Genomic DNA, 27,021 nt, shown 5'->3' with positions numbered 1-27,021 from the left:
TAAAACCTATGGATGCCTGAGAACAATGTTTCTAAATGCATAAAATAAAATACATACGATAATAAAAGAAATAAGTTATATTTTGAAATACAGTTATCAAAATATTTTTTTTAACAGTTAATGGCTCCCAGATTAGAAATGCCTGCTCTGGTCTAAATTCAGAGCCCTACCAGCATGACCTTTTTTTACTTCAATCAATCAATATTTATTAAGTGCCTGCTATGTGCCAGGCACTGCCCTAAGTACTAAGTACACAAAAAAAGAGGCAAAAAACAGTCCCTACCCTCAAGAAACTTGTAGTCTAATAGGGGAGACAGCAAGCAAATCTATACAAGGTAAGCTGTATACAGGATTAACAGAGGGAAGGCACTGGAATTAAGAAAATTTGGGGAAGGCATCCTGTAGAAGGCCAGATTTTAGTTGGGTCTTAAAGGAAGGCAGGGAGGTCAGAGTCAGGGCAAAGGATGGACAGCATTCCATTCATGGGAGACAGCCAGAGAAAATGGCTGGGGTCGAGAGATGGATTATCTTACTCACTGAACAGCCAGGAGGCCAATGTCACTGGATTGAAGACTGTCAAGGAGTAAGGTGTAAAAAGACTGGAAAAGCAGGAGGACACTAGGCTATGAAGGACTTTGAATGCTGCACAGAGCATTTTGTATTTGATTCTAGAAGCAATGGGAAGCCATTGAAGTTTATGGAGCGTTGGAGTTGGGGGCTGGGGGGGGAGGTGCGGGGGGTGACTTGATCGGACCTGCATTTTAGGAAAATCACTTTCATGGCTAAATTGAGGATGGATTGGAGTGGCGACAGACTTGAGGTAGGCAGACCCATCAACAGGAGAGCCATTGTGGTGGCATGGAATGAGTACAGCAGAAAACCTCTGGCAGAACCACTTGATTTGTTGCTTATATTTTCTAACACTTACTGTCCAACTTCTTCCTTGGGGAAATGATAAAGTGATGCCATGTCTTTCTGTAGTCTGAAGAATGGCGGTATGTTGGCTGATATGGACTGCTTACACTATAGTAGTGGCCCAAATGGGAAGAGGAAAGGGAGCACAGGGAAAAGAACACATATTTCTTAAGCATGTTCTATGTGCCAGGTACTATGCTAAGCACTTTAAAAAATATGAGCATATTTGATCCTCACAACAATCCTGGGAGGTTGCTGCTATTTTTAACCCCATTTTACAGATGAGGAAGTTGAGGCAGGCAAAGGTTAAATGATTTGACCAGCTGTATGTGCCTGAGGTGGGGTTTAAACTTAAGTGTTCCTAACTCCAGGGTTAGCACTCTATCCATTCTACTACTTATATGGGATTCCCTCTAAGTATCACATGAAGTCTAAAACATGTCACATTAATATATGTGTTTTTCAACAAATTGTAAATGAGCTACCGTTTGTAGTTTTATGTATGATCATTTTTTATTTTCATGTTTGCTTAAAAAAAGTACGTACTTAGGCTTCCAAATTAACTCTTCAATTAATCCATAATTTAATTCAATACAACTAACATTTATTAGATAACTACTATATGAAAACAGTGTATTATAATGGACAGAGTGCTGGACCTAGAATATAAGAAGATGTGAGTTCAAATCTTGCCTCTGAGGCTTATTAGCTATGTAATCATGGGTAAATCTCTTGACCTCTCTGAGCTTTAAGCAACAATCTAATCAGAGATGGGTTACAATCTGGGGAATTTTAGGGCCTTGAGTTATTTGAAGATACCACATCATCATAATGGAAATATTTGTGAATTATTAAAAATAGGTTAGATATCAGTTTGGCTGCCATGTGGCAGATGAACTAAAGAGAGAAGAGAATGGATGTAGGTAGAACAATTGGGATGCTGTTGTAATCCAGGCTAGAAGTGAAAACATGAGTAGAATGGCTCCAGGCCTGGAGTCAAGATTACTCTTCCTGAATTCAAATTTGGCCTCGATTACTGGTTGTGTGACCCTGCGCAAATGCAGTTTCCTCATCTGTAAAATGACCTAGAGAAGGAAATAGCAAACAATTCTAGGATCTTTGCCAACAAAACCCAAATGGGACCATGAAGAGTCAGATATGACTGAAAAAGACTCAACAACAGAGGTGAAGAGGGTTAAACTAGGGTGGTGGCCATTGGAGTAAAAAAATGTGATTAAAGTAGAATGGATAAAACTTATAGCATATCTGGTCCATTATACATACACAGAACACTGTCAGATATTTGTGCACACGTGTGTGTATGTGTAAGTATATATACACATGCAGACATACATACATATATGTATGTATTCATATATATGTATACAGAGGGAAAGTTGTTGTTTAGTCATTTTTCAGTCATATCCCACTTTTCCTGACACCATTTGGAGTTTACTTGGCAAAGTTCCTAGAGTGGTTTGCTATTTCCTTCTCCAACTCACTTTAAAAATGAGGAATTGGAGGCAAACAGGGATCACACAGCTAGTAAGTGTCTGAGGCTGGATTTGAATTCAAGAAAATGAGTCTTCCTGATTCCAGGCCCAGCACTCTATGCATTCTACCACCTAACTGATTTTGTGTATGTGTTGTATGTATGTATATATGTGTGTATATTTATATCCATATTGAGAGAGAGACGGAGGGAGGGAGAGGGAGGGAGAGAGAGAGAGAGAGACAGAGAGAGAGAGAGAGACAGAGAGAGTCAGCAGTTGCCTAAGTGACTGCTAAGCTGGAAGAATTGATGACCACAGATGTTAAAAGAAGAGAGAGTTTCTAGCTGCTGGTTTCTTGGATACCTCTTTCCAGATGACAAGATGTATCTCCAGTGAGGAACATAATCGTATTGGGGTCTGCCACTCCCCATGTGGAATATGGACTTAACTCTCTGGACTCGCCTTTGTCTCTCTTTTGTTTCCTTTCCTAAGTGACTAAGCAGCAACCGGATGGGATCACGTGACAATCTTCTTCTTGCTAAAAAACCCAAAAGGTCCTGAATGACCTGCTAGTGTGTCCAGAGTAGCAGCGGCTGATGGCTAGAGAAATCTAGAAAGCCAAAAAGATCAAGCTGTTTGAACAATGCCATGGTAAAATATAACACTACTAATTTAACCATCCTTTAAAACCCCCAACAAACAATGATTATTCGTCTCCTGGTACCAACTGTACTAGTAGTAATAAATTGTTACTAAATTCTGTTTTAACCATTCTACTGGTGGACCTTGTGATTGTCTTGTCATTAGTTTCTGAGTGAGAATAAATTACTTGTCCTATACTCAGTTTGTGATTGTGCATTACATGACTTTTTGTTTGGAGAAAAGAAGTCCTAGATAAGGTCCAAAAGGAACACTGTCCCCAGAGTAGATCAGGTGGGGTTTTGATGAACCAACAAAAAATAGGGAGAAACCCCAGGCAAACCACAATGACAGGGTTCAGTACTAGAAGGGTGTGGATCACCAGCCCCTATGGCATCTGCCAAGTGGCGTCTTTAAGCTAGATCATCATTTAAAGGAGACAAACTCATCTACAAATAACTATACTACAAAAGGGAAAATGATAAATAAAAAGAGCTAGTACAAGTTCTGAAAAAGGAAAGATGATTTTCAACTAACTGAAGGGTTCAGGGAAGACTTTTTAAAAGAAATACCATTTCAACTGGATGCTTAAGCACTGATAAGATTTCAATAGGTACAGATCTGGATAGGGGAGCCTATTTCAGACATAGGGAATGATGTAAGCAAAAGAAGAGATAGAGAGGAGTGAAGGACATAGTCAGGGCACAGAACTTTGGTTTTGAAACATAATGCAAGACACAGTTAGACAATGGTGGGCACTCTAGGCCACTGGTTTTCTTACTCTGCTGTTCACAACACAGTATTATTCTTTGCACTGAGCATACTAACAGCTGAGCATTCTCATTGGCTTTCAAGTAGAAGTTCCACACAATACTCTAGAACTCTGAAAGAACCCTCATATTCTACCCACCCTTTGTGAATCGCTGTTGTAGGATGGAGTTAAAATTTATCTGATAAACAATTAGGGGACCACTGAAGAGTTGTGACAGGGAGGACTACCAAATCTGTGCATAAAGAATAATTCTACAGTCATAGTGCAAAGGATGGATTGGAATGAGGAGAGGCAAGAAGAAGAAATAATACCATGATGTCAGGAGACTATTGAGATAATTTAGGCAGGCTTACTAGATTGTTTGCTATGTGAAAATAAAGGAGATACAGAGAAGACAAATTTAAAAGATAGTGCAGGAGTAGTAATGTATTTAAATAAAATACTGTGCCACTTGTTGATAGATTGGTTGGTGTAGAGCCATGAGCAGGTTAACTGATAGTTCAAGGGGTGGGGATGGGGGAAAGGAGAAACAAGCTCCTACTTATTATTACCTGTTTTAAAGCTCCTACTATGTGCCAAGAATTTCACTAAACACTTTACAAATATTATCTCATTTGATCTTCACAACAGCCCTGGGAGGTAGGTGTTATTATTGTTCCAGTTTTACAGTTAAAGAAACTGAGACAGTCACAGGTTAAGTGACTTGACCAGGATCACACAGCTAGTAAGTTTCTGAGGTTCAGTTTGAACTTCAGTCTCTCTGACACCAGGCCCAGGACTCCGTCCACTGAACCACCCACCCGCTCAAGGAAGGGTCATCACACCTATTGACTTTTGGGGTTGTTTGTTCATTTTGTTCTCCTCAGGCAAAACCAGGACTTCTCCTACAGTCAGGATTTAATCCTTATTCCTAGGGTTTAGTTAGGATAAGAGTCAATATGAAGAAGTTATCAAAAAAACCTAGGAATTAATTGCAACTCCTGGAACTGACATATTCCTTCCTTCTACCCCCTCCTCAACACTCCTTTTGAAGAACCTACTGACTCAGAATGGAAACTTCTAGAAATACAACAAATACACGGAGCTTTGAATTTGTTGTGACAGTTGGATTGGAATGGGAAGAAGAAAGGGGAAAGGGAGACAGTGGACCTGTAAAATCTCTGGGGCTAAGCATGAATATCTGAAGAAAAGAGAAGCCCCATGGGCAGCTACTCTGTCCTAAATTTCTTACCCAAAGGCTTGAGACATCAAGCAGATATCACTTGGGTGGTATACCAGAAATGAGTCTTCATTCAAGAAAAAAATGTAGACCTTCACTCAAAGGAGGCCTACCATCCCCTACTCAAACAGCCAACACTCATTTTATTTCCAGTTTTCAAAAATTCAGGCTTCCTTAAGCAAAGAAAGGACTGGAAATATAGGAAATCAGGTGAGGATAGAAACCCAAAGCTGGGAACAAAGCTTACCTAGAATATATTTGGGCAGCTGGGGATGCAATAGATAGAACACTGGATCTGGAATGGAAAAGCCCTGAGTTCAAATCCATCCTCAGATACTTATCAGCTGTGTGACCCTGGGCAAGTCACCTAAACTCTGTCTGCCTCAGCTTCCTTAACTGTAAAATGAAGATAATAGTATCTAGATTCCAGGGTTGTTGTGAAGATCAAATGTGATGATATTTGTTTAAAAAAACCATTTATCATAGTACTTGGCACATAATATGCACCATATAAATGCTTCTTCCCTTTCCCCAACCTATAACACCCAAAATTCCAATCACTTCGGAATGAAATTCTAGAGTCACACAATCACTCAGATACTATGAATTGTACAGATGCACACAGATATACACATTTACCCAAAAGTCTTATAAACTCTTACATACCTTCTGGGATACTCTTAAAAAAAAGTCTCTTGGATTTCAATTTCAGGCCAGCCCTCATTTCATTGCTGTTTTGTATTGCCCTATGCTGCCATCTTCAGGCAGCTGGGAGATGGGCATCCCAGGGTAAGCTATTTAGCAGGCTGCCAGAGACACTTCCTCACCTTTATTCCATTCCATTTGCATTCACACAGCTCCTAAGACTGATGCAAGGCAGAGGCCCAACTTCTTTCGATTCTAGTGCACACATCCGTGGCAATGTAGCATCATGTCTATACTTGGTTGTTGTTCAATCATGTCCGACTCTTTGTGATTTGGGGTTTTCTGGCGTTTTCTTGGAGTGATTTGGGGTTTTATTGATTTACCATTTAGGGTTTTCTTGGAGTGATTTACCATTTCCTTCTCCAGTGGATTAAGGCAAACAGAGGTCAAGTGACTCACCCAGGGCCACACAGCTAGTAAGTATCTAGACCTGATTTGAACTCAGGTCTTCCTGACTCCAGACCCAGTGCTCTATCCACTGAGCAACCTAGCTGCCTCTCTCACTTGTCTACACTTGTTATTGTTCAGTTATGTCGAACTCTTCATGACCTCATTTGGAGTTTTCCTGGCCAAAATACTAGAGTGGTTTGTCATTTCCTTTTCTAACTCATTTTACAGATGAAGAAACTGAAAGGGTTTCTTAACAACCCAAACAGGCTTAAGTGACTTACCCAGGGTCACACAGATAGTGTTTGAGGCAGGATTTGAACTCAGATCTTCCTTACTCCAGACCCCACACTCTATCCACTTCGAAACCAAGCTGCCCTTGTCTAGACTGGTAGTTCTTAATCTGTAGATCAAGGGCCCACACCAGAAGCATGGGGGTGGAGGGAGGGGAGTGTGGAGAGATGGACCAAGACAATGCAAGGAGTGAATCTCATTAGATGACTCAGCGTATGAGTAAACAAACATTTTCGGTAGGATGAATATATATAATTTCTTGCGCATATATTACCATTTTCCCATTTTATATAGATGCAGTGGTGGTGGTAGGAAGAATCTTCAATTTCCTCAGGGTAAAGCACTTCCTACACTTATGAAGATCATAGCCTGTCCCTGTTTTAATAGATAAGTGCTAAGGAGTTACTTCACTCACACAGAATCAAATGACTTGCCAAGGGGACAAAGCTATAATGTATCAGAAGAGGGACTGGAACCCTTGTTTTCCTGATTCCAGGCTCGTCAGCTCTCTATCCACTGTTCCACACATCCTCAACTGTTGTGGTTAGTAACAGTGAAATTCATTTGAAAGCCTTATTGAATACAAAGTAGCCTTTCTTCATATATGTATGTATGTGTATATATACATATACCTACACACATATATACATACATATATATCTCACTGGATACAAAGAAAACAAGGACTCTACAGAAAAAGAAAAATTGAGAAGTTCCTGGTCTGGATGTCTTTTTTCCCCTTTAACACCTTTTATCTGTATCTTATTTATTAGTCTTACCTCCCCTAATTCCATTGCAAGCTCCCTGAGAGCCAGAGCTGAGTTGGTTTTCATTTGAGTATGTAAGCCTATTTCTAGCACGGAGGACAGGGCTTTATGCACATAGTAGGAACCTAATAAATGTTTATTGAATTGCATGGTATAATGAAAAGAACATGATTTGCAACCAGAGGACTTGGGACCTGTATGACCACAGGCAAGTCACTTAAGGTTTCTGAGTGTCAAGTTCCGTCATCTTCAAAGACGTAAGGAATTGTACTAAGAGGAGTTCCTCTATTTCAGCTTTGAGGTTTTAGCATTACCTGTGCAAATAAAATCCCCTGCCTCATAAAGGATTCCCTACAAGGAATTACACTACCCCACTGGACAGCGCCTCCAAATGGAAAGGATTAGTCAGGTATGGGGAACCTGTGGTCTCGAGGCCGAAGGAAGTCCTCGAGGGCGGTTCTTACACGGAAGCCAGCTTCACAGAACAAATCCCCTTAATAAAAAGATTTGCTCTGTAAAACTTGAACTCAGTCAAGCCACATGGGCCTCGAGGCCGCAGGTTCCTCAACTCTAGAGCTAATTTGAGGAATAAATCGGAGTCCAAAACCAGTTAACAGCCCCTGCTACAACTTGAATCTCCCCTTCCTGGGCACCTGACCCCTCTGCACCAGGCTGGGGCAGAGACGCAGAGGAGAGGGAGGGCAGGCTCGTGCTCCAGTTCACCTGGGCCCCACGGGCTGCAGCGTGAGCACAGGTGACCCTGCGAGTCCCGGACAACACGCCTACACTGGCCCGGACACGCCGCAGGACTGCCCGCAGGCTACCGGCCTCCAGCCCCACCCCTCGGGGTCCTGCTCAGCTCTCAAAGGCCAGGCCCCACCCCCTCCCGATCTGTCATCACAGAAGCCGCACGTGGCCGGGGCGGGACCTGAGGCAGTCCCCGTGTGTCGCTGCGCTCTTCGGCTGCCGATTGGCTCAGCGCAGCAGGAGGCCGGCTTGGGCCGCTAGACCGCTGCTGTCAATCAAGAGCCTCCGAGCCAGCCCAAGGGTGAGCCCGGAGGGGTCCAGTCCTCCGAGCGGTCAGCCGGAGCCCGGGAAGTGGGGCGGAGCTCGGGCAGCGGGGCGGGGTCCGAGGGAGCAGGGTGGGGCCCATCGGAGTCAGGGATGGACGGGGCGGGGCTGGGGAGGGGGGAAACCTGCAGGGGAGAGGGGCGGGGATCGGGGAAGGGAGGAAGGAAGGGAAGGGGCGGACCTGGGGGAGGGGAAGGGAGGGGCTATGTGGCAGAGGCTGCGGCTGCTCAGTAACCGCCCCCACCCCCCTGTTCTCTTGTCCCTGCCCCTCACTAGGTGCAAGGGGATCGACCACTGGAGCTACAGGTGAGGGAGGAGGGATGCAGGGCGTTGTTGCATAAGGGGGAGAAGATGGATGGGGAAGGCTAGGTGGAAAAGGGGTCTGTGGGAAAGCTGGAGGGGGGAGGGGATCCAAGGGGTTTTGAGGAAGGGAAGGGGTGGGGTACTGTGTGAGGAAGGGGAGGGGTCTGTAGGGGGCGCTGGGATAGAAAGGGGAGGGGTCTGTGAGGATGGGACTATAGGAGGAGAGGAAGGGGGCTTTGGAGGTGGGTACTGAGGCGGGAACGGGGTTGTGGAGGGGGCTGTGAATAAGAAGTGAAGGTATTTAGGGGGTGCATCCCGGGCGGAGGGGGAGGTCTGTGGAGTGAAATGGAAGGGCTGCTTGAAAGAGGGAAATAGAGTGTCTGTATGACAAAAGAAAAGGAGCCTGTAGATAGAATGATATGAAGAGAGAGAAGGGGCTTGTGAAAGGTGGGGTCAGTTGTGTGAGGAGGGGGATCTGGCAAGTCTCAGGGGCAGCCCTGTCTAGCCCAATCCCAGTGAGGCAGAAGGGGCCCAGTGAGAAGGTGCTTGGGGTGGATATATGACTCTGTAAGGTGGAAGGATAAACCTGTGGAAGATCCCTTGGGACATCACTGTATGAAGAGAAGGGGTTCCTTTGTGTGAGAAAGAGGGGAACAAAATAAAAAGGTTTGGCCTGGAAGGGGAGGGCTTTAATGGCATAAGAGAGGGAGGTGGAGAGTTGGGGAATGCGTCAGAAAGGGGAGAGGAGTAGGGCAGTATTTTGTGAATAGGAATATTATAAGAGGCCATATGTTGGAATTTACAAGAACAGAATAGTGGGGAGGCAGGAGTGTATGCATGAGGAAAATGAGGGGACTCCAGAAGGAAGAAGGAAGTAGAAGAGGAACTGAGGGAGGGATACATCTGGAGTGAAAGGGTAAGGGTTGATTCGTAGGAGACTGATAATGGGCAGTAGTGAAAGTTAGCAAGCTTTGTGCCCACAAAGTGCCCCTACTTTCTCCTCAGCTCCCAGTACCCATGGAAACCCCGACCAGGGAGGGAGAAGATACTTTCAGCACAAAGCCCCACTGGCCTTGGGGGGTGCTGAGCTCTCACATGGGTGAGAACTGTTGCCCCGGGGGGGATCCTGTCAGTATGCCCTGTGTAAGGCTTGAGGAATGATCACTTCTACCAACTGTGAGATTATCCAATAATGACTAAAGTCTCTTTCTCAGTCCATGATATCTCTAGGGAGCCTTCTCCCTCTCACCCGCCCAACATCTGTTCTTCACTCATCCTCCATTTTCTACTTGGTCCTACTCTCAATAGCACCCAGCTCCTCTTAAGAGCCTCCCTCAACCCCCATTTTCTGTTCCTCACCAATATCAGCCTTGGTCCCTGTCCTCCCTGCCCCCTGTCCCGGACCTTCCTTTGCCCTGCCCCTTTGTTCTGGGTGTGTTCATTTCCACTTCCTTCCTTGCCTGGGACTTGGCTGGTTCTTGCTCTCCCTGGGCAAGCTTTGTTTTCAGGTGTTTGGGACCCAGAGACCCTGGTAACAGATCAATGGAACTACAGATGGAAGGAAACCCTTAGAGGTCATCTAGAACCACCCCTCCTCTCATTTTACAGATGGGGAAACTGAGGCCTAGAGAATTCATATGACTTGCCAAAAGTCATACAGGTAGTAAGTGGCAGAGCCAGAATTCAAACCCAGTATTTTTTGACCCCAGATCTAGTACTGTTTCCACAGTACCAAGCTGTGTCCATAGGGCCCAACCCTTCTCATTATAGCAGACCTCTCCTGGCCAGGAGCTCTCTGGGTAGAAACCAGGCCTCTACCACTTGCTGAATACTCACTCAGCCCCACCCTCTGGGATGTCCTGGGTCCTTGTGGGAGACATTGAAGCTTATGTTCTGTAAGTGCAAAGGTTATTTTCCCTTAGAGCATGAGCCCTAGAAGAGAGTGGGGCTCTCAACATCAGCTATAGAAGGGAAGAAGGAAGTTGCATTCTTTTTTGAAAAACTCTTCTCTCCTTCCACCCACCTAGTAGAGCAAGAACCACTACTGGTTGTAATGTTTGGCCCTATTTCCCCTAGGTGTGAGTACTCTTGGATCCCTATGGAGACTTTGGTATGGTACTGAAGGCTGTTCCATAAGGGCATTAAAGGATTTTCCCTTTCTGATTGGGGGTGGGGTATGAGGAGGGGTTTTAGCTGGGGGCAAGAGATGCTTCAGGAGGAGATGAATGATGCATGTGTAAAGCAGCCTATGGTGTCAGTGACATGACAAGACTGCCCTAGACCTAAACAAAGGGGGGCAGGTTAGTGGGGGGGAGGGGTGGGGGGTGGGGAAAACAGGCTGAGGCCTGATGAGGACGACCAGATTGCCATGGCAACACTGCTTCCCCGACTGTCTCTTAGAGAGAGGGTGGGCCTAGGGCAGAAAGATTTTCTGGCTTTCTTGTTGGGGGAAGGGGATCACTGGAAGAGGGTAGTGATAGCCTGGTTTTACCAGTTTCAGAAGCTTCTGGGGAATGCACAGGCTGCCCAAATGGGCCGGGCATCAGAGATCCTGTTAGATAATGCTAGAAGTGTGGTCCCTGGCTAGAGGAAGGGGAAGGTGGGATTGAGCTGGTTTACCTAAATGTCCACTCTTTTTGGTAGGAGAGACAGACAGTCTGAATATCTTGTTAGGCAATGGGTAACTTAGAGTATGATAGAATTTAGAGCTTCAAGGGCCCTTTAGGGATCATATGTAAAATGAGAATAATTGGTATCTTGCCCTGCTTATCTTTTAGGATTGTGGTAAGTTTCAAATGACATAATGATTAGTGAAGCGCTTTTCAAAGTATATTATGCACATGTAAGGTGTGATTATCTAGTCTAACATCCTATTTTAAAGATGAGGAAACAAGCCCAGAGAGAAGAAATAATTTGTTCAAAGTCAAGATAGTAACAAAGCAGGGACTAGAACCCAGGTAGCATCTCTGTCTTCTCCCCTAAACAAGTTGTTATTTCTGCCCTTAAATGACCATAGAGAGAGTAGAACTAGATTGGAACAAGCAGGGAGTTGGATGAGTGAGTACTAGTGATACTGGCTTGAGGACAGCATAGGCATGACCTTGGGGAAGAAGGCAGTACCTTTTCAGTGGGATTTACTCCTATCTGGTATTAGTTTGAGGATGGGGTTGGGGGAGGAGAATAGTCCTAGATTATTATATCTCCTTGGGAGCAGGATCCTTCTGAGTGGATTAAGCTACTACAGGGAAGTGAGTTTCTTTGGCCCTCTTCTTTGCTGTTATAGGGTAGGTTAAGCAAGACCGAGATGACTGAGACTCAACTTTTGTTCTTCTGCCTTCTCCCAGACCAGGGTAAAAGGAAGCCTGGTTGCTCTGAGGATCAATTACTTTCCTTTCTTCTGCATAGGAGGAAGAGAGTAGAAAGTAAAATATTCCCCTCTCCTGGGACCCTTAAGGGTATGGGGGGGAAGAGGGGGAGGGTCAGTCAGGGCTTAAGCTAGGACTCTGTCAGGAATAGGTTTCCCTAACCCTAATGCAAAGCTTCTTTTTCTTTCAGATTGTGAATGCCTCCTTACCTGTTAGGGAACCTACCCTGAATACTCCACCTTCCCCCCAGGCTTCCCATTCAGCATCTTCCTTTTTCTGGGTTCCTCTTGCATCAGCATCATTGATACTACTTAAGGCCAGATTGTGGTGTCTGTGGAGGTGGTGGAGTAACTGGCAGGGCAAGGAGGAAGGATGAACCTTCTCAATCCTCTTTGTTATCTCACCGGATAGAAAACCCTATCCTGAAGCTCTTTCTCTTCTGCCGGATCCACCAGGAAGGGAGAGCTGATGACAAAGTGAATGACAAAGTGAAGAAAATAATGTAAGGACTAGGTGCCTGGGAAGGAAAAGTGCTAACTGTCTCCTTGGGTTGACCCTGAAAATGACCCTTGTGCACCTAAAGCCTTTGGAGTTAGGTGGCTGATCTCTCACTGCTATTGGGAGCAGTTTAGTATGCCTATATTAACAGAGAAGGGTTTTGTATTTTGAAGGGGATAATTTTTTTTCTTTATTCTTCCTCTGCTCTCAACTTCTCCCCTCTGAGTTTTCTGCAGATTCATAGACATGATTTGCCTTAAGGTTTTCTCTGCCCCACAAACTAGAACCAAATGGGGGCTTTTATGCAGAACTGCCTTCAGGAGGAGACACTTGGGGGAGGAGTTTGGGGGTAGAGGGCACTTGATTGGGATTGAGGGCTGCGCCATCATTTAATCAGTCAAGGCCTGGGCTAGGCCCGGGGCCTTGGTGACTCAGGTAGATAAAGGGCGGAGAGTTTCGAGGGAGCTGTGAGTCATGGAGGTGAGCTCCACCACTGAGAGCAGGGCAGCTTCTCCAGGTTCCTTCTGCTTTGATGTTGCTATGAGCCCTCTTCTTCCCCCCAACTGCTCCCTCAATCTATACTATCTAGGTATGTACTTTATTCCTCAGAGCCAGTGACCAAGATTTCTAGGACAAGTTATGGAGTTAGTGTTGGGTCCTCTGGGGCATTTTAATCTTGGAATGGGGGCCAGAGGATTTCAGTGACACACAAGTTATCCTTTTATTCTCCTTACCCCTTCTCTCCCCTTCTCCACCTCTTCTCCATTCTCCTCTTCCAACTTGGCAATGAGTTGTTGGACCCAAACACAAGGGAAAGAGGAGATAGAAATGGGGTCCACGCTGAGCAACATCTTTCCTCCTCTGGAGGTCAGAAATTCACCTCCATCCTAGTGTGACCTAGAAGAGCTCCTTGAGGTCATTCACCAAATCTTCAAAGTACCCACAGGCTCCAAAGCTTTATGCTGAGAGGGGTAGGTCAAAAGGCTAGGGGTGGGACAGGGCTCTGCTTAAGTGAAAAATCAGTCCTCTTTTCTGTTCAGACCTATAATTTCTTAGGTATAAGGGACTCCAGGTGAGGAAACTCCCTCTACCAATGCATATTGGCATCTTTTTTGCGATTTAGTCATAGCGAATTTCCAGAGGCACTGAGAGTTTCAGTAACTTTCTCAAAGTAGGCCAAAAGAGACAGATGTGTGACTTGGATGCAGGTTCCCCTCTTAGGAGCTGTTTTAATTCTGTCTCGAAAAATTCAGGGACCTCCCATTTTCTTCAGAAGTGGGATTGAGGTCTCCAGCTTCCAGGGAAACCAGGACTTGTGTGCTCCCAAAGCTATCTTTCCCTAAAAGGGTAAAGGGTAGGAAAGAAACGCTCAGCTGGGAACCCATGGCGGGTGAGGGGTTAATGTAGGAGGCGGGGTTGGTCTGGGTAGGCTGGCGGCGCTACTGACCAATGGACTTGTGACTGGAGGAGAGGGCGTGCCTGACGAAGTGGTTGCAACGGAGGTCGGGGGGAGGCCGGCCCCCCACGGACCAATGAACGTGGACGTGGCCTGCTGAAGGGGTGTGGTCGGGAGGAGGGGGCGTGTCCGGTGCAGTGGACGGGCCCTGGGCCTGGGGGGTGCTGGGCGGGGCGGTCCCATCAGCTGGTAGGAAATGGCCTGTGAGTCAGAGGGGCCGCGGAGCCGGCGGCACGGAGCCGGAGCGGCCCCGGGGAGGGACCGGCGCTGGGAGGGGCACGACAGCAGCTGGGGGGCCGCGAGAGCTGGGACCAGTGCCGGGGACCGAGCCCGCTAGCGCCGTACCTCTTCACAGACTGAGCCCGATCCACCCTTTGTCTGGGTTGGGGGCCAGCAGAGGGGAGGGGGACCCAGGAGGAGGAGCAACAGCGGCAGCCGCAGTTGAGACAGTTTGGGAACGGGGTGAGTTTGCAGGGCTGCGTTTCAGGGGTCCAGCTGGGAGACCTCCTCTAAATAAGGACAACTTGCGGGGAGGGTCCTAAGAGACCAGTGGTGGGGAGAACCTGCCGAGACCAAGTGTAAGGAGCCAGAGGAATCAGAAGGCCTGGTGGAAGGTTGGAAGATCTGGTCTGAAGAGAATGAAGAAGGACCAGAGAGGTTGGAATGGGAGAGAAGTTAAGATTGGAAATCAACTCTGGGGGCTGGGATGAAGAACCTGAATGGACTGTGATGAGGAAAAGTGGGCTGGGGTGGTTTGGTCTGGGGTATGTGGTTAATAGCAGAGGATGGGGACTTAGGAAACTTGGTTTGGGGATTTGAAGTTCAGATTGGGGACCCTGGAATGTTGATGGAAGGTCGTAGTCTAATTGGATAAGGGAGAATGAACTCAGAAGCAAGGAGGGAGATGTAGAATGGAACCTAGCTAAAAGGAAGGAGAGATCCTGGGGAAAGACTGGCAGCTAGCTCTCTGAATATGTGCTTCCCTGACTGATCAGGTAGCAGAACCATTCTCCATATTCTCCCCCCTCCCCCCCTTCTTTGCTGACTTGGTCAAGAGCAGAAGTGGGCAGGTTTAAAGTTTATGGTGAGGGGAAGAGAGGGGAGGAAGGAAGAGGCTGGGACTAGGCTCCTGCTCTGCCCTCCCCCAGTACTTCTCACTTTGGCCCCAGCAGGTGTCTGAAAGTGCTGTTCCCATGGCGTTCTGGGACTTGTAGTCCTTTTTGGTGACGTGCCCATGGCATGCTGGGAGCTGCAGTCCTTGCAGTCCACACAGACGGGCACAGCTGTTTGACACCAGCTGGTGTTTCTGGGCTCCCACCTCCTGCACAGAGGGTGAGGTCCATGCCTCTCCACTGAATCCCATCCTCCCTCCCCCACACACAGAGGAACCCCTCCCAAGCGGCCTTATGAGTCAGCTTAGAGTCCTGGTCTACATCCAGACCGGCTCCATGCTTAGAGAAGCAGGAAGGGTCTGGTTAAAGGGTCTGGTACTCCAAAGGGCACTGAGGTAATGATCAGATGCCAAGAATGCTGGGGTCACCTGGGGCACCGTGTCATCACCTGGCTTCCCTAGGAGATGTGTACCGAGTCCCTGGAAAGTCAGAAGCTGAGTGGGGGTGGGGGCGTGACCTGAAATAATTGCTGTAGGGGTGAAGGCTGAGGACATTTTCCTCAGGGCATACGTTAGCTGGGTGGAGAAGAATTCGATGCAACAGATATTCATTTAGCATCTTCTTTGTGAAGGGAGTGCTAGGCTGGGGGAGGGGAGGGCAGAGTAGAGAAAACACAAAATTTAGTTTGGAGACACCCCTGCCCCCCAGAAATGTTAAAATCCTGAATTGTGCTAAAGAGAGAACCTTCAGCTTCTAACAGACCTTAGGAGGTGGAGCAGTTAAGGAATTCTTATTGGAACTCTACCTATAATTTAAAGTCCAGCTCAATTTCCACCTAATCCATAAAAACTTGTCTGACACTAGTCCATACTGATGTCGCCCTCCTACACTTCCTTTCACCATTGCCTTCCAGGGACAGTCAAGTCCCCCTGATCCAAACCCTGGACCTTTTCAATGGTCCAATGGATCCCAGCTTCACCTCACTATGGGATAAGGTTTGGAAAGGTAGAGAGGAGATGTAGGACTGACAGACTTGTAGAAGAAAAGGGGAACTGTGGGTAGATAGCCTAGATTTCCAGGGAAGGGGAATCACCTGTGTTAGGAACAAAGTAGGCAGTTTTGCCTTACCTGAAGGGAAACAGTCCCTGCTCTTAGGGCTCTAGAGTGTAGGATTTATTTAGCCAGGTGGTAGGGCTGAGGATAGGTGTGGGTCTTAACACATGTGGGACAAATTAGTGAGTGTGAAATTGCGTTTAGTGTGCAGGTTGTTTCCTAAATAGTAAACACAACTGTCCTGGAGTATAAGGGACCCCACCTTCAGAGTTGAAGTTGTTTGTGTGAGTTTGTGTATGAGTATTTTGGGGTGGGGTGGAGGCCTTCCCCTCTGAAGTAAGGGGGTGGGGTTTAGGTATCTTCGGCCGAAGCCCAGCACTGCTGCCCTCTTCTGTGACTGCCTTATCTTTGGTTTACAGTGCCCTAGGGGGAGGGGCAGGCCCTGGGAATGACTGTCCTTTCTAGCTCCCTCAAACACCAACTACTTTCTTCTTGGGAACAGCCTCCAGTTAAAGAGCCAGGCTGCCTGGGAACCTATTAGAGACAGCTTGCCTGCCAGAGCGCTGGCTTAGAGAGCCAGGGAACTAAGTGAAGGCTGTGGGGGAAGTGAAGGGTAGGGTCTAACTGGGAGGAGCCCCAGCCCTGAATGGGGCTGAGAAGAGGGAGTAGGGGTGGGGGTGGGGCTAGGAAAGGATGAAAACTGTCTGGAAATTTGCAACTTGGGAAGTGGGGGATGGGGGGAACGGTAGTGGAGACAATCGACCTCTCTATGGCCTTGGTGCTCTAGGTATGGAGTTTCTTTCTGGAGGCTGACAGGAGGAATCAGACTGGGGACAGTGTTGCCTCTGTCTAGTATTTTCTGTATGGTGGATGGCTTGGCAGGGGTGTAGGGAAACTGAGGCTCAGACAGGCTTGGTTATTATACCAGTTACCACTGGAACTGGGCATAGAATCTTAGAGCTGGAAGGGATCTTAGGGGTCATAGTCTAGTTCCACTTTCAAGAATCTCTTTACCTGTGCCTAATCAACCTCTGCTTTCACTGAAATCACCGTCCCCGTAAGGAAGGCTGTTTCATTGTTGTGTAGACCTAATTAGAAAGCTATTTCTACTGAACCAAAATCAGCCTTCTTGAAACTTCCACCTACTGATCATAGTTTGGCCTTTTGAATTACAATAAATCTAATCCCTCTTTCACATAACAATCCCTCACCTATTTAAAATCCTTCTAAATGTTATTTTCAATAACCTAAATAAATCCAGTTTGGGGGCAGTCATTGGGAGTTCCTTACTTCTCTTAGGGAGGGGAGGTTTGGTTAAAGAGAACCTGGCCTTGTGGCCTTGACTTGAATCCTGTCTCATCTCTCTGCTTTTCTCTTTAGAGTCCCATTTGAGCCAAGGAGCTGCCCGGGATGGTGGCAGTGACCGTGCCAGTGGAGTGGGCATGGGCCAGACTACCAGCTAGTGGAGAAGAGCAGTTGGAAAGGGGGATTAGAGAGCCAGGAAAGGGCCCCCCTGCAGCGTGGTGAGTGCTGGGTCTCAGAAGGATGGATAGATACTTAAATAAAGATATCTTTCTCCTCCAGGACAGGGACTGGATTTCTTCCTCACTCGGAAAATCCTTTTGGGCCAAGGCCAGTTCTCTTTTTCCTGATATTCTTCTGTGTATGAAGGCACATACTAAGTGTGGAACTGCATGTATGCAGAAAAGGATAGTGCTCCCCCTCAAGGAATTTCTAGTCTAGATGGAGGCCTTAGGCAAGAAGATACTGGAGAAAAGTTAAAAATAGCATCGAGGACAAAATCATCTCCATCCAGGTTCTTAGTGCACATGATGATTCCTCTCCTCCCCCCACCTCCAAGTAATTGCATATTTCCATTGAACTAGAACCAGTTACATATTTTACATAATTATAACTTCCAGTAAGCTTGGATTCAAATACATGGAACCACTCCAGGGGGGAAGTTCGCTATTCAAACTAAGTGGGACCTGGCTGTGCTATGGATGACATTCTCAGTGACTGCAGTAGATAAAGAGTCATAGGAGTGATGGGGAAGTGGGATTAAGCAAGGCCTCTTGAAGGTGGTGAATTTCAAGTTAGACTTGAAGAGATACACCATACTTCCATGAGTAGAAAAGGTGTTCCAGGTAGGGAGACTACCATATGAAAAGGCACGAACTGGAGTAAAAGGATGTTGTTACTGGCTTTGAATGGTTCAAGGAGAGGAGTGTTGTGAGGGATGTCTACTCTAAACAACATCTTCTGCATGCCTCATTTTATGCTAGGTACTAGGAGAGATGCAGGAGGAATGAAAGATACAGCCTCTGCCCTTGAAACAGAACCTTAAGACCTCTTCATTGCTGACCAAAACTCCAAGATCCTTATCCTGGGGTTCCAGGCCCTCACAGAATGGGCCTCAACCTTCTTTTCTGGTCATGTTTTCCATTATTTCTTTTTATGTACTATCCCCTCCAATTAAATTCATTCTAGCTGTTCTCTAACTCACTGCCTTTGTTTACACTTGTCCTCTCTGCCTATAATATATTATATCTCCTTTTCCCCACCACTCCATATTTCTGTTAAAATCCCTCTTCTCTTTAAAACCCAGTTTAGGTACTAGCTCTGCTATAATGCCTGCCTTGATTTCCTATTCCCCTTACACCACCCAACCCCCCCAAAAAATTCCACCCTTGGAAATATACTTTTCCTTCTGCTTTCTCATAGCAATTTTATTCTAACTTGTCTTATGTTTATTTGTATAACTATCATTTCCTCTCCCTCCCAACTAGATTGTAAGCTCATTGTGGGTAGGGAGAGGTCATGTCTCTTTAACATCTGTGTTCACCAGAATGCCTAGCACAATGTCCTGCACAAAGTAAAGGCTTAATAAATATTGAACTGAATCTAATTAGGGGGAAAACTAAATGCATGAAACAACTGAGAATCAAGTATAGGATAATCTGTGGGCAAACATATGGGAAATGTGGCACAAGCTGTATGCTGAAGGCTTAAAGAAGGTGCATTATAGGATACAGTGAATTTGGGGAAGTTTTATAGATGTGATGAGTATTGATATGGTATTGAAGAAGTCTAAGAATTGGGTAGGTAGAGAAGAGGATAAAGAGCTTTCTAGCTAGCTGGAAAGTAAGGCACTAGGTGGAGTTATAGATACTAGAGCAATGTATTTGGAGTCAAGAAGACTTGAGTTTAAATCTTGCCTTAAACACCAGCTTTAGTGGCCTAAGAGGAGTCAGTCTCCACACATCTGTCAAATGAAGGAGTTGGATTCCCATTCCCCTTCCAGCACTGAATCTAAGGTCTCATGATGCTGTAAAAGGAGAACTCGTATCGAAGGTAAGGAAGCAGAAAGGAAGGCTGTAAATAGATTGTCTCTGCTTGATCAGAATGTATGTATTGGGGAGATAAAAAGTTGGATAGAGATGGAGAAGAGAGCCAATCAGCGGAGGCCTGTGAAAGCCAAGGTTTTGGATCTGATGTTGGAGGCTATAGGGTTCTTGAGCATGGGGTGACGTGATGAAAGCAATGTTCTAGGAAGGGTTGTCAGCAGCATGGAGCAAGGGGAGACTAGAGGCAGGAAAACTTGGTAAGGGGCTATTGCATTGATAAATTATAAGGTAAGGTAGGCTGCTAGGTTGGTAGCCCTGGGAATATTGAAGAAAGGTCAGGTGTGAGGAAGGAAAGATGAATAGGGGCCAAATTAAATAAAAGAGGTGAAAGTGAAGATGTCAACTAGATTTCTAGCCTTGATTTTGGGAGGAGGATGTTGCCATGGAAAGAAATGGGGAAGATGAGAAAGAGTAAAAAATTCAGGTTAAAGATTAGTTTTATTGTAGGTCTGTTCAGTGTGAAGAGGTCTTTTGGGCAGCTGGGTGTGTTGGCCTAAAGTCCAAGTGAAAGACCAGAGATGTAGAAATGGATTTGAAAGTCATGGACATGACCTTTACTCATATACCTTTTGCTTCCAGTGACCATCTAATAGTACAAAGGGGCAATTCAAGTAGCAGATCTGGAACAGGATAGTAACTTCCCTTCCTTTTCTTCTTACTTTCCAGATGTGCCCAGGACCCCCAGCCCAGGCCCAAAGCAAAGGCCTCCTGGGGGAACTGCTCTGACTTGAGGGGAACTCCATGCGCCACGTGCAGGTGGAACCAACGCCATCCCCTGAGCCTGGCCCCTCCCAGCCCCCAGCTGGGCAGGGGGGCCAGAGGGGTGGGCTACTCATGGGCTTCAGTCAAGCAGGAGGGACTGTGTCCCAGGGAGTCTACCAGGTGTCTGTCTTCTCCCCTCCTGAACCCCGTAGGGCCCTGAAGCGGCCAGGACCCCCTACTGAAGGTGTCCGAGAGGCAAAGCGAGGTCCAGGAACAGCGGGTAGGGAAGGACAGACCCCTGAAGAGCCAGCCCCAGTAGGGCCATTGGATGCTGGGCTCAGCCTGGGGCTTGGAGGGGCAGGCCAGCACTTCTCCCACCGAGGCCTCCAGGTTGTGGAACATCGGGACAGCCCAAATCCACCTAGGACTGCAGGAGCCTGGATTTCCCCTGGGCCTCTACCACATGCTTCCTATAGCACTTTGCACATCAGAGACTGGGGCCCCCCAGGGCCTGGGGAAAAAGGGGGTTTGGGGGAGGCCCCTGGGCCAGTGGCACCACCTGGCCAGCTGCACATACTTGATGCTGATTTGCACAGTCTTGCACAGAAAGGGGAAGAGGACCGAGGACCTGAGATGGGCAATGGGAGCAGCCCCTGGCCTGGGGAACCCCCTGGCACCGCCAATGGACACAGCCCTGAACATACTCCCCCAGGCCCAGCCCCCCCAGGGCCCTGTCCTGCCAAGCGGAGGCTGCTCCCAGCTGGAGAGGCCCCTGATGCCAACTCTGGAGATGAGGGACCAGCCCCCCGAAGGCACAGGGCAGCTCCTTCTGGCCCTCCCCCAGCTGCCCGAAGTACTGATGCCAAAGCTGCGCCGTTCTGGAACCACCTGCTGCCCATATCCAGGGAGCCAATGCAGGTGAGCCCTAGGCTGGAAAGGAAGCATGGAGCTGTAATTTGTCTTGTAACTGCCCTCTATTTGTTTGGTCAGAGAGTGCTGCTCTAATCCAATCCATCTAGCCCTATGTAAATAATCAAGCCATTATGTATAACGACATGAGACTTTCCTCTGGAACTAGTGTCCCTTTGGGTGAACTTTGGGGATAAAGGGCAGGATTAATGTTCCGTCTCTGCCCACACATCCACTGCAGATATTCTAAGTCCTGTTTCATCTTCATACTTTGACCTTGACTGTTTTCTCCTAATGCTTTCTGAGGATATTGGTTTGGTTTAGGCAGAGCTGTCCTGAATGGGAATTTTTGCCCTCTGAGCCCCCACCTCCCTCCCTCACCCCATGTTCTGACTCTCCTCCTCTTAACAGTCTTGGCCTTCTTTTCTTCTCCTTGTCCTTTGCAGGGATTGGCAGACTGCAGTCCTACAGGGCGAAGGCTGAAAGGTGCCCGACGTCTAAAACTGTGAGTGTTTGACCTTATTTCTTATAACATCTCCATGCCAGTCTGGCACAAGGTTGCTCCTTCTCTTTCTGCAGATGGTCATGGGTATTTGGTCCAATAAGCCCCTGGGGATGGGGGGAAGATGGGATGGATGCTATAGTGGTAGAGAAAAGGTGGTAGGGAGGGAAGCTGGAGGGAAAGGGAGCTACTGAATAATCCTCTTCCTCTCCCCCATTAAGGAGCTCCCTGAGAAGCTTCCGGAAGGGGCCAGGCCTGCTGATCTCTCCCAGTGCCCCCCCTGTTCCTACCCTTGCCGTCAGCCGTACCCTGCTAGGCAATTTTGAGGTACTGACTCCCTTGGGTTCTGGAAAGGCTTTAGGTGTGAAGGGGGAGAGAAGGATTAGTAAGGGGAGAGATTTCCATGGAGAGAGGTGCCCTAGGGAAATTGTTTTAAGGAAGTGGTGGGAAAAAGTTGGTTTTTCTCCTTTAATACCCTGTCCTTTATTGACATCTAGGAGTCATTGCTTCGAGGTCGATTTGTACCATCTGGCCACATTGAGGGTTTCACTGCTGAGATTGGGGCCAGTGGTTCCTACTGTCCCCAGCATGTCACCCTGCCTGTTGCTGTCACCTTCTTTGATGTCTCTGAGCATAGTGCCCCTGCCCCCTTCCTGGTAAGGACTGCTTGATCTGGAAGGTTATGGGAGGCCTAGGAGGGGGAAGGGAAGGAGAGTGGCAGGACAGTCATCAGCTTTTGCCAAATTTTCCCCTCCTTCCCCTCTCTGAAATCTGATGGACACGTCTGGGGTTAAGAGCTTTGGTGATTGGAAAGGGATGTGGAGCTCATGGCTTTGAGGAGGGAGTGGGTTCTAGCAATGAGAGGTTGGGGGACTGAGATGGAAGGGGGGACTCTGGGCTCCTGGGGACCTTGGTCTTAGCTGATGGCTCCATGGCTCCTCTGGAATCCCCAGGGCGTCGTGGACCTGAACCCTCTGGGGAGGAAGGGCTATAGCGTTCCCAAGGCGGGCACCGTTCAAGTGGTGAGTCTGCCCCTTGGGGAGAAGATGGGTGGTAGTAGGCCCTTCCTAACCCCACAATGTGGAGTTTAGTGTGGGAGGGGATGGCCCCCTGGAATTTTTCTTGACCCTTTTCCCCCTGCCCCCTAGACCTTATTTAATCCTAACCAGACGGTGGTGAAGATGTTCCTTGTGACCTTTGACTTCTCGGACATGCCTGCTGCCCATGTGACCTTCCTTCGCCATCGACTCTTCCTGGTGCCTGTGGGTGAGCAGGGGAGTGTGAGCCCCACTCGCCGCCTCCTCTGCTACCTGCTGCACCTCAGGTAGGTGTCAAGGATATAGTAGGGAAAACTCAGGTCTTTCCTACCTTGATTGATCCAGGCTTTTTTTATGTCTTCATATCTCTTCCCCAATTCTTTTCTTTCCCTTTTGATCATCTGTAGTTTTCCAATCCAGTCATCTTCTCCTGTCTCAGACCTCACTTTGGCCCTTGTCCATGTGGATTCTCATCTTGGTTCTTTATCCTTTATACCCACAACAGGTTCCGGAGTTCTCGCTCTGGCCGGCTGTACCTACATGGGGACATCCGCCTGCTCTTCTCCCGCCGGAGCCTGGAACTAGACACAGGGCTCCCCTATGAGCTGCAGGCCTTGACAGAGGCCCCCCAAAATCCTCGTTATTCACCTTTGCCCTGACTGCCCTGATGATTTCAGGCTTTTCCAAGGACACCGGCCTACTCAGTCTTGGACTCAGTGGGCCTGAGGAGAGAGGCAGGTCCTCCAGGCCTGAATTAAAGGGACAGCTGTACTCAAGGCTGAAGTATTGACCATTTGGTGTTTGAAACTCCTGTTCTCCATCTTCCAGCTAATTAATGCCCTGCTCCAGGTTCACCCGCACTCTCTCCCCTCCCTTTTGGCTTCACAGCCACTACCCTAGATGGTGTCTGGAGTTGTAAGGGGTGGGGCCTTCTCCATGCTCTGTAGACCTTGGGGACACAGGCCCATCACCCTTCACGCAGCTCTCCCTTCCCATTGTGGGGGGGGGGGGGCCATCGCGTTTTATTTATTGTTAATTTATAATTTATTCATTTGGGATGGCTTTGTTGACCTCCAAAACCTGACAATTGACACTGCTCCACCCATCTCAAATACTCCCCTAACCTCCAGGCTTGAGCATACTGATCTCTGTTAAGAGGAAAAGAGCTGCCCTCCCTTAGGGGCAGTGAGACTAGGTGGAAGAGGAGAGGAGAGCAGAATGCTATGGGGGTGGCCTTACTCCATGTGCCTGAGGGCCAGAGTAGAGGTGTTATCCTGAAGAGACTGGGTCAGTAGCCAAAGACCTAGTTTCCCTACTTCCTGTTCTCCCTTCCCTTGCCCCATGATGCCTGCCAGAAACCAAATGTGAGTTGTGTGTGTGTGCATGTGTGCGTGCGTGCATGTGTGCGTGCGTGCGTGCGTGTAGTAATGAGGATGAAGGTGGGCTCTATACTCCAATTTGCTCCTCCCCCTAGCATCTGCCCCTTCCACCCTTGGGGTCCTGAGTGAACAGTGAGTGTGTGTGTGTATGTGGTCCTGAGTGAACAGTGAGTGTGTGTGTTTGGGGCAGAAAAGGCATGGCTAGGGGAACAGAGTCAGAGCCAAGAACTAGGGCTCTCCTCCTTCCCACCTCTTGCCTGGGGAGAGGCTGAGCCCTAGACTCTGACCCACCTACCTCAGCTTGGGGGAGGAATAGCCCCTGCACATTTGTGTTGTGGTTGCTGTGGTTGCTGGCTGTCTGTTCCCCCTGGACTGTACCCTATCCTGGACCCTAGCTCAGCCCCAGCCCTGCCTCCTGGGGATGAGTTTAGGGGAACAAGCATTTCCAGAAACTTGAAAATCAGAGGAATAAATTGTACCTGGTACTTTTCTTAAAAAAAAAAAAGAAAAAGAAAAGAAAAAGAAATTTAATAAATTTTTGTTTGAAGACATGACTTGAACCTTACGTTTTCTGATGGAGATTGAGTGGGGAATACAGACCTTGGAAGAATGAAAGAGACTGATCAAGGGCAGATATTGTGAAACTCTTCAGGGCTTTTTTAATGGTGCTTTCCTAGCATAACTTATAATGTTAGAAGGGAGCCTTAGAGAAAAATCTGTAACTCCCTCATTTTATAAAAGAAGTAGGCCTAGAGTGATGAAATTCATTTTTCAAGATCATAAGGCACATAGTAAACAGACTTGAAAGCTGGGGAGTATTCAATGAAACAAGATAGGACCTATCTCTGGAAGGACGTGGTTGGGTGTTTCATAATAATAATTAGCATTTATATAGAACCTACTGTGTGACAGGCACTGTGCTAAATGCTTTTAAGAATACTACCTCATCATCTCACAGCAACCCTTCGAGATAAGTGCTATTATGATCCTCAATTTATAGTTAAGGAAACTGAGGCAGATTACACAGGGTCACACAATTAATAAAGATCTGAGGTCACATTTGAGCTGACTGAGCCCATGGCACTCTGTCCACTCTGACCACCTAGCTGTGTTGGAAGGAGGGGAAGCATGAGATTGCTCCAAACCCTGCCATGTTTGTTTGCTCAGGGTCTCAACATTAATAAATCTGAACTTCTACGCTGAGCGTAAGTAATTGGCTCTTTGGCCTCATTCATGCCTGGAGTATTATCTCAATTTTTGGAAACTAGTTCCTTAATCTAGATGTTCTCCCAGTGGTTCAAATTCAGTAATTATTAAACACCTTCTGTATGTAAAACTATGACAGACCCTAGAGAGGGATCGACTCCACTCCCCTAATAATAAGGAACATTTATATAGGCTTGCTATAGGCCGTGCACTGTGTACTTTACAAGTATCTTATTTCATCCTCATGACAGCCTTGCCATTGGACAGATGAGGTCACATAACTAGGAAGTGTCCCAGGCTAAATTTGACCTTGTCTCCCTTAATACCACCATCCCCTAGCGACAATTTGGTCCCACGGAAATATGAACACAACCTTATGAATACTACACAGAGCTCAGAACCAAGTAGGGAGAGATGACAATGACAACCTAAGGATGGGCTGAGCCAAATAAAATTGGTAAAGGAAACCAACTTGGGGGGTGGGGGCTGGAAAGGGTGGAACACAGAAAGGTTTCAATCAATCGATATTATCTGAGTGGCTTTAAATGATGGGCAAGAATCCAGCCGGGAAAGGTGGTGGGGGCAGGACTGTGGGGAATTTAACATTCCAGGAATCTGCAACCGCAGGAGAAGTGTGGGAAAGCCCAGTAAGGGGTCTGGGGTCTAGGGTGTAGGGTGTAGGGTCTGGGGTCTGGGGTGTAGGGTCTGGGGTCTGGGGTCTGGGGTCTAGGGTGTAGGGTCTGGGGTTTAGGGTGCAGGGTGTAGGGTCTGGGGTCTGGGGTCTGGGGTCTAGGGTCTAGGTCTAAAGTCTGGGGTCTGGGGTCTGGGGTCTAGGGTGTAGGGTGTAGGGTCTGGGGTCTGGGGTGTAGGGTGTAGGGTCTGGAGTCTGGGGTCTGGGGTCTGGGGTCTGGGGTCTAGGGTATAGGGTGTAGGGTCTGGGGTCTGGGGTCTAGGGTCTAGGGTCTAGGGTCTAGGGTCTGGGGTCTGGGGTCTAGGGTCTACGTCTAGGGTGTAGGGTCTGGGGTCTAGGGTCTGGGGTCTAGGATCTAGGGTCTAGGGTCTAGGGTCTGGGGTCTAGGGTCTGGGGTCTAGGGTCTAGGGTCTGGGGTCTAGGGTCTGGGGTCTAGGATCTAGGGTCTAGAGTCTAGGGTCTGGGGTCTAGGGTCTAGGGTCTGGGATCTAGGGTCTAGGTCTAGGAGCGTCGGTCGTGGCTAGGAATGTGACGTGCCAGACTGTGCAGGGTCCAGCCGGGAGCTCTGGCAGTGGGGAGAGGGCAGGGGTGAGAGGGATGAGGGGAAGGGCCCTAGAGGTGAGGCTTTAGGGGCTCAGGGGGAGGTCCGAGCATGAAAGGTTGGCTCCATTACGCCAGGACAAACAACGAAGGCACGACAAGTGGAGATCCAGCACTTGGGGCTCTAGATGGAGCTGCGTGGCCCTCAGGGCTCTGCCCACTCTGGTGAGAGAAAGCCCGGCGGCGAGGGGACGCCAAGACTCGGTCACCAGGCAACTGAGGATGCCGGGTCACCATAGCAACGGGGAACCAGGCCGGTCACTGGTGTGGGGGAGGGGCACGGGTCATCACCATGGCAACGCAATAGCGCCTCCCTTTGGGAGACCGCAGCAACCCTCCCCGCCTCCCCCTACCGCCCAACAATCTCAGGAGGCGAATAAAGGGAGGTTTGGAGAAGGGTTAGGGGTCTGGCCTTCCAGGTCACCTGCACACTTCCTCCAGGGAGGCTGGAAACCCGAGGACCGTCTCCGCTGGGGCCTGCGCGTCCGAGGCAGCGGGCCACGGCGCGGGGCAGGAGTCAGCTCCGGAACCCATCTTGG

The 27,021-nt window shown here is 48.0% G+C and overlaps 1 protein-coding gene and 1 long non-coding RNA gene across 14 annotated transcripts; one reads left to right on the top strand and one right to left on the bottom strand.

Moving 5' to 3' along the window:
- Positions 1-8,125: 8,125 nt before the first annotated feature.
- On the top strand, positions 8,126-24,539 carry ATOSB (atos homolog B). 13 transcript variants are annotated; one of them, XM_072606637.1, is made up of 13 exons: positions 8,446-8,568; positions 9,571-9,664; positions 12,121-12,432; positions 14,240-14,346; positions 15,057-15,216; positions 17,430-17,572; positions 20,123-21,076; positions 21,514-21,572; positions 21,791-21,896; positions 22,067-22,225; positions 22,523-22,591; positions 22,718-22,893; positions 23,112-24,539. In XM_072606637.1, exons 7-13 carry the CDS (start codon positions 20,198-20,200, stop codon positions 23,263-23,265), a joined length of 1,602 nt encoding a protein of 533 aa, XP_072462738.1. In that variant the 5' UTR covers positions 8,446-8,568; positions 9,571-9,664; positions 12,121-12,432; positions 14,240-14,346; positions 15,057-15,216; positions 17,430-17,572; positions 20,123-20,197; the 3' UTR covers positions 23,266-24,539. The 13 variants fall into 13 exon arrangements, with proteins under 13 accessions (XP_072462740.1, XP_072462750.1, XP_072462738.1 ...); XM_072606639.1 differs by lacking the exons at positions 14,240-14,346; positions 15,057-15,216 and adding an exon at positions 8,126-8,239 and having other exon boundaries at positions 8,539-8,568; XM_072606644.1 differs by lacking the exons at positions 14,240-14,346; positions 15,057-15,216 and adding an exon at positions 19,280-19,403.
- LOC140502706 (uncharacterized) lies at positions 22,170-27,014 on the bottom strand. The gene is made up of 4 exons (XR_011966551.1): positions 26,907-27,014; positions 22,938-23,187; positions 22,736-22,829; positions 22,170-22,260 (listed from the first exon to the last, which is right to left on the bottom strand). It is a non-coding gene; the product is annotated as an uncharacterized lncRNA (long non-coding RNA).
- Between the last annotated feature and the right edge of the window lie 7 nt (positions 27,015-27,021).

Source organism: Notamacropus eugenii, chromosome 1, assembly GCF_028372415.1.
Source record: "Notamacropus eugenii isolate mMacEug1 chromosome 1, mMacEug1.pri_v2, whole genome shotgun sequence".
NCBI lineage: Eukaryota > Metazoa > Chordata > Mammalia > Diprotodontia > Macropodidae > Notamacropus > Notamacropus eugenii.
This window is presented reverse-complemented; position numbering and strand designations above follow the sequence as displayed.

Coding starts and splice junctions, on each gene's coding strand:
- ATOSB (XM_072606639.1), top strand. CDS start 20,198: ATGCGCCACGTGCAGGTGGAACCAACGCCATCCCCTGAGCCTGGCCCC. Junction 21,077..21,513: donor TATCCAGGGAGCCAATGCAG/GTGAGCCCTAGG, acceptor TGTCCTTTGCAG/GGATTGGCAGACTGCAGTCC. Junction 22,894..23,111: donor TGCTACCTGCTGCACCTCAG/GTAGGTGTCAAG, acceptor TACCCACAACAG/GTTCCGGAGTTCTCGCTCTG.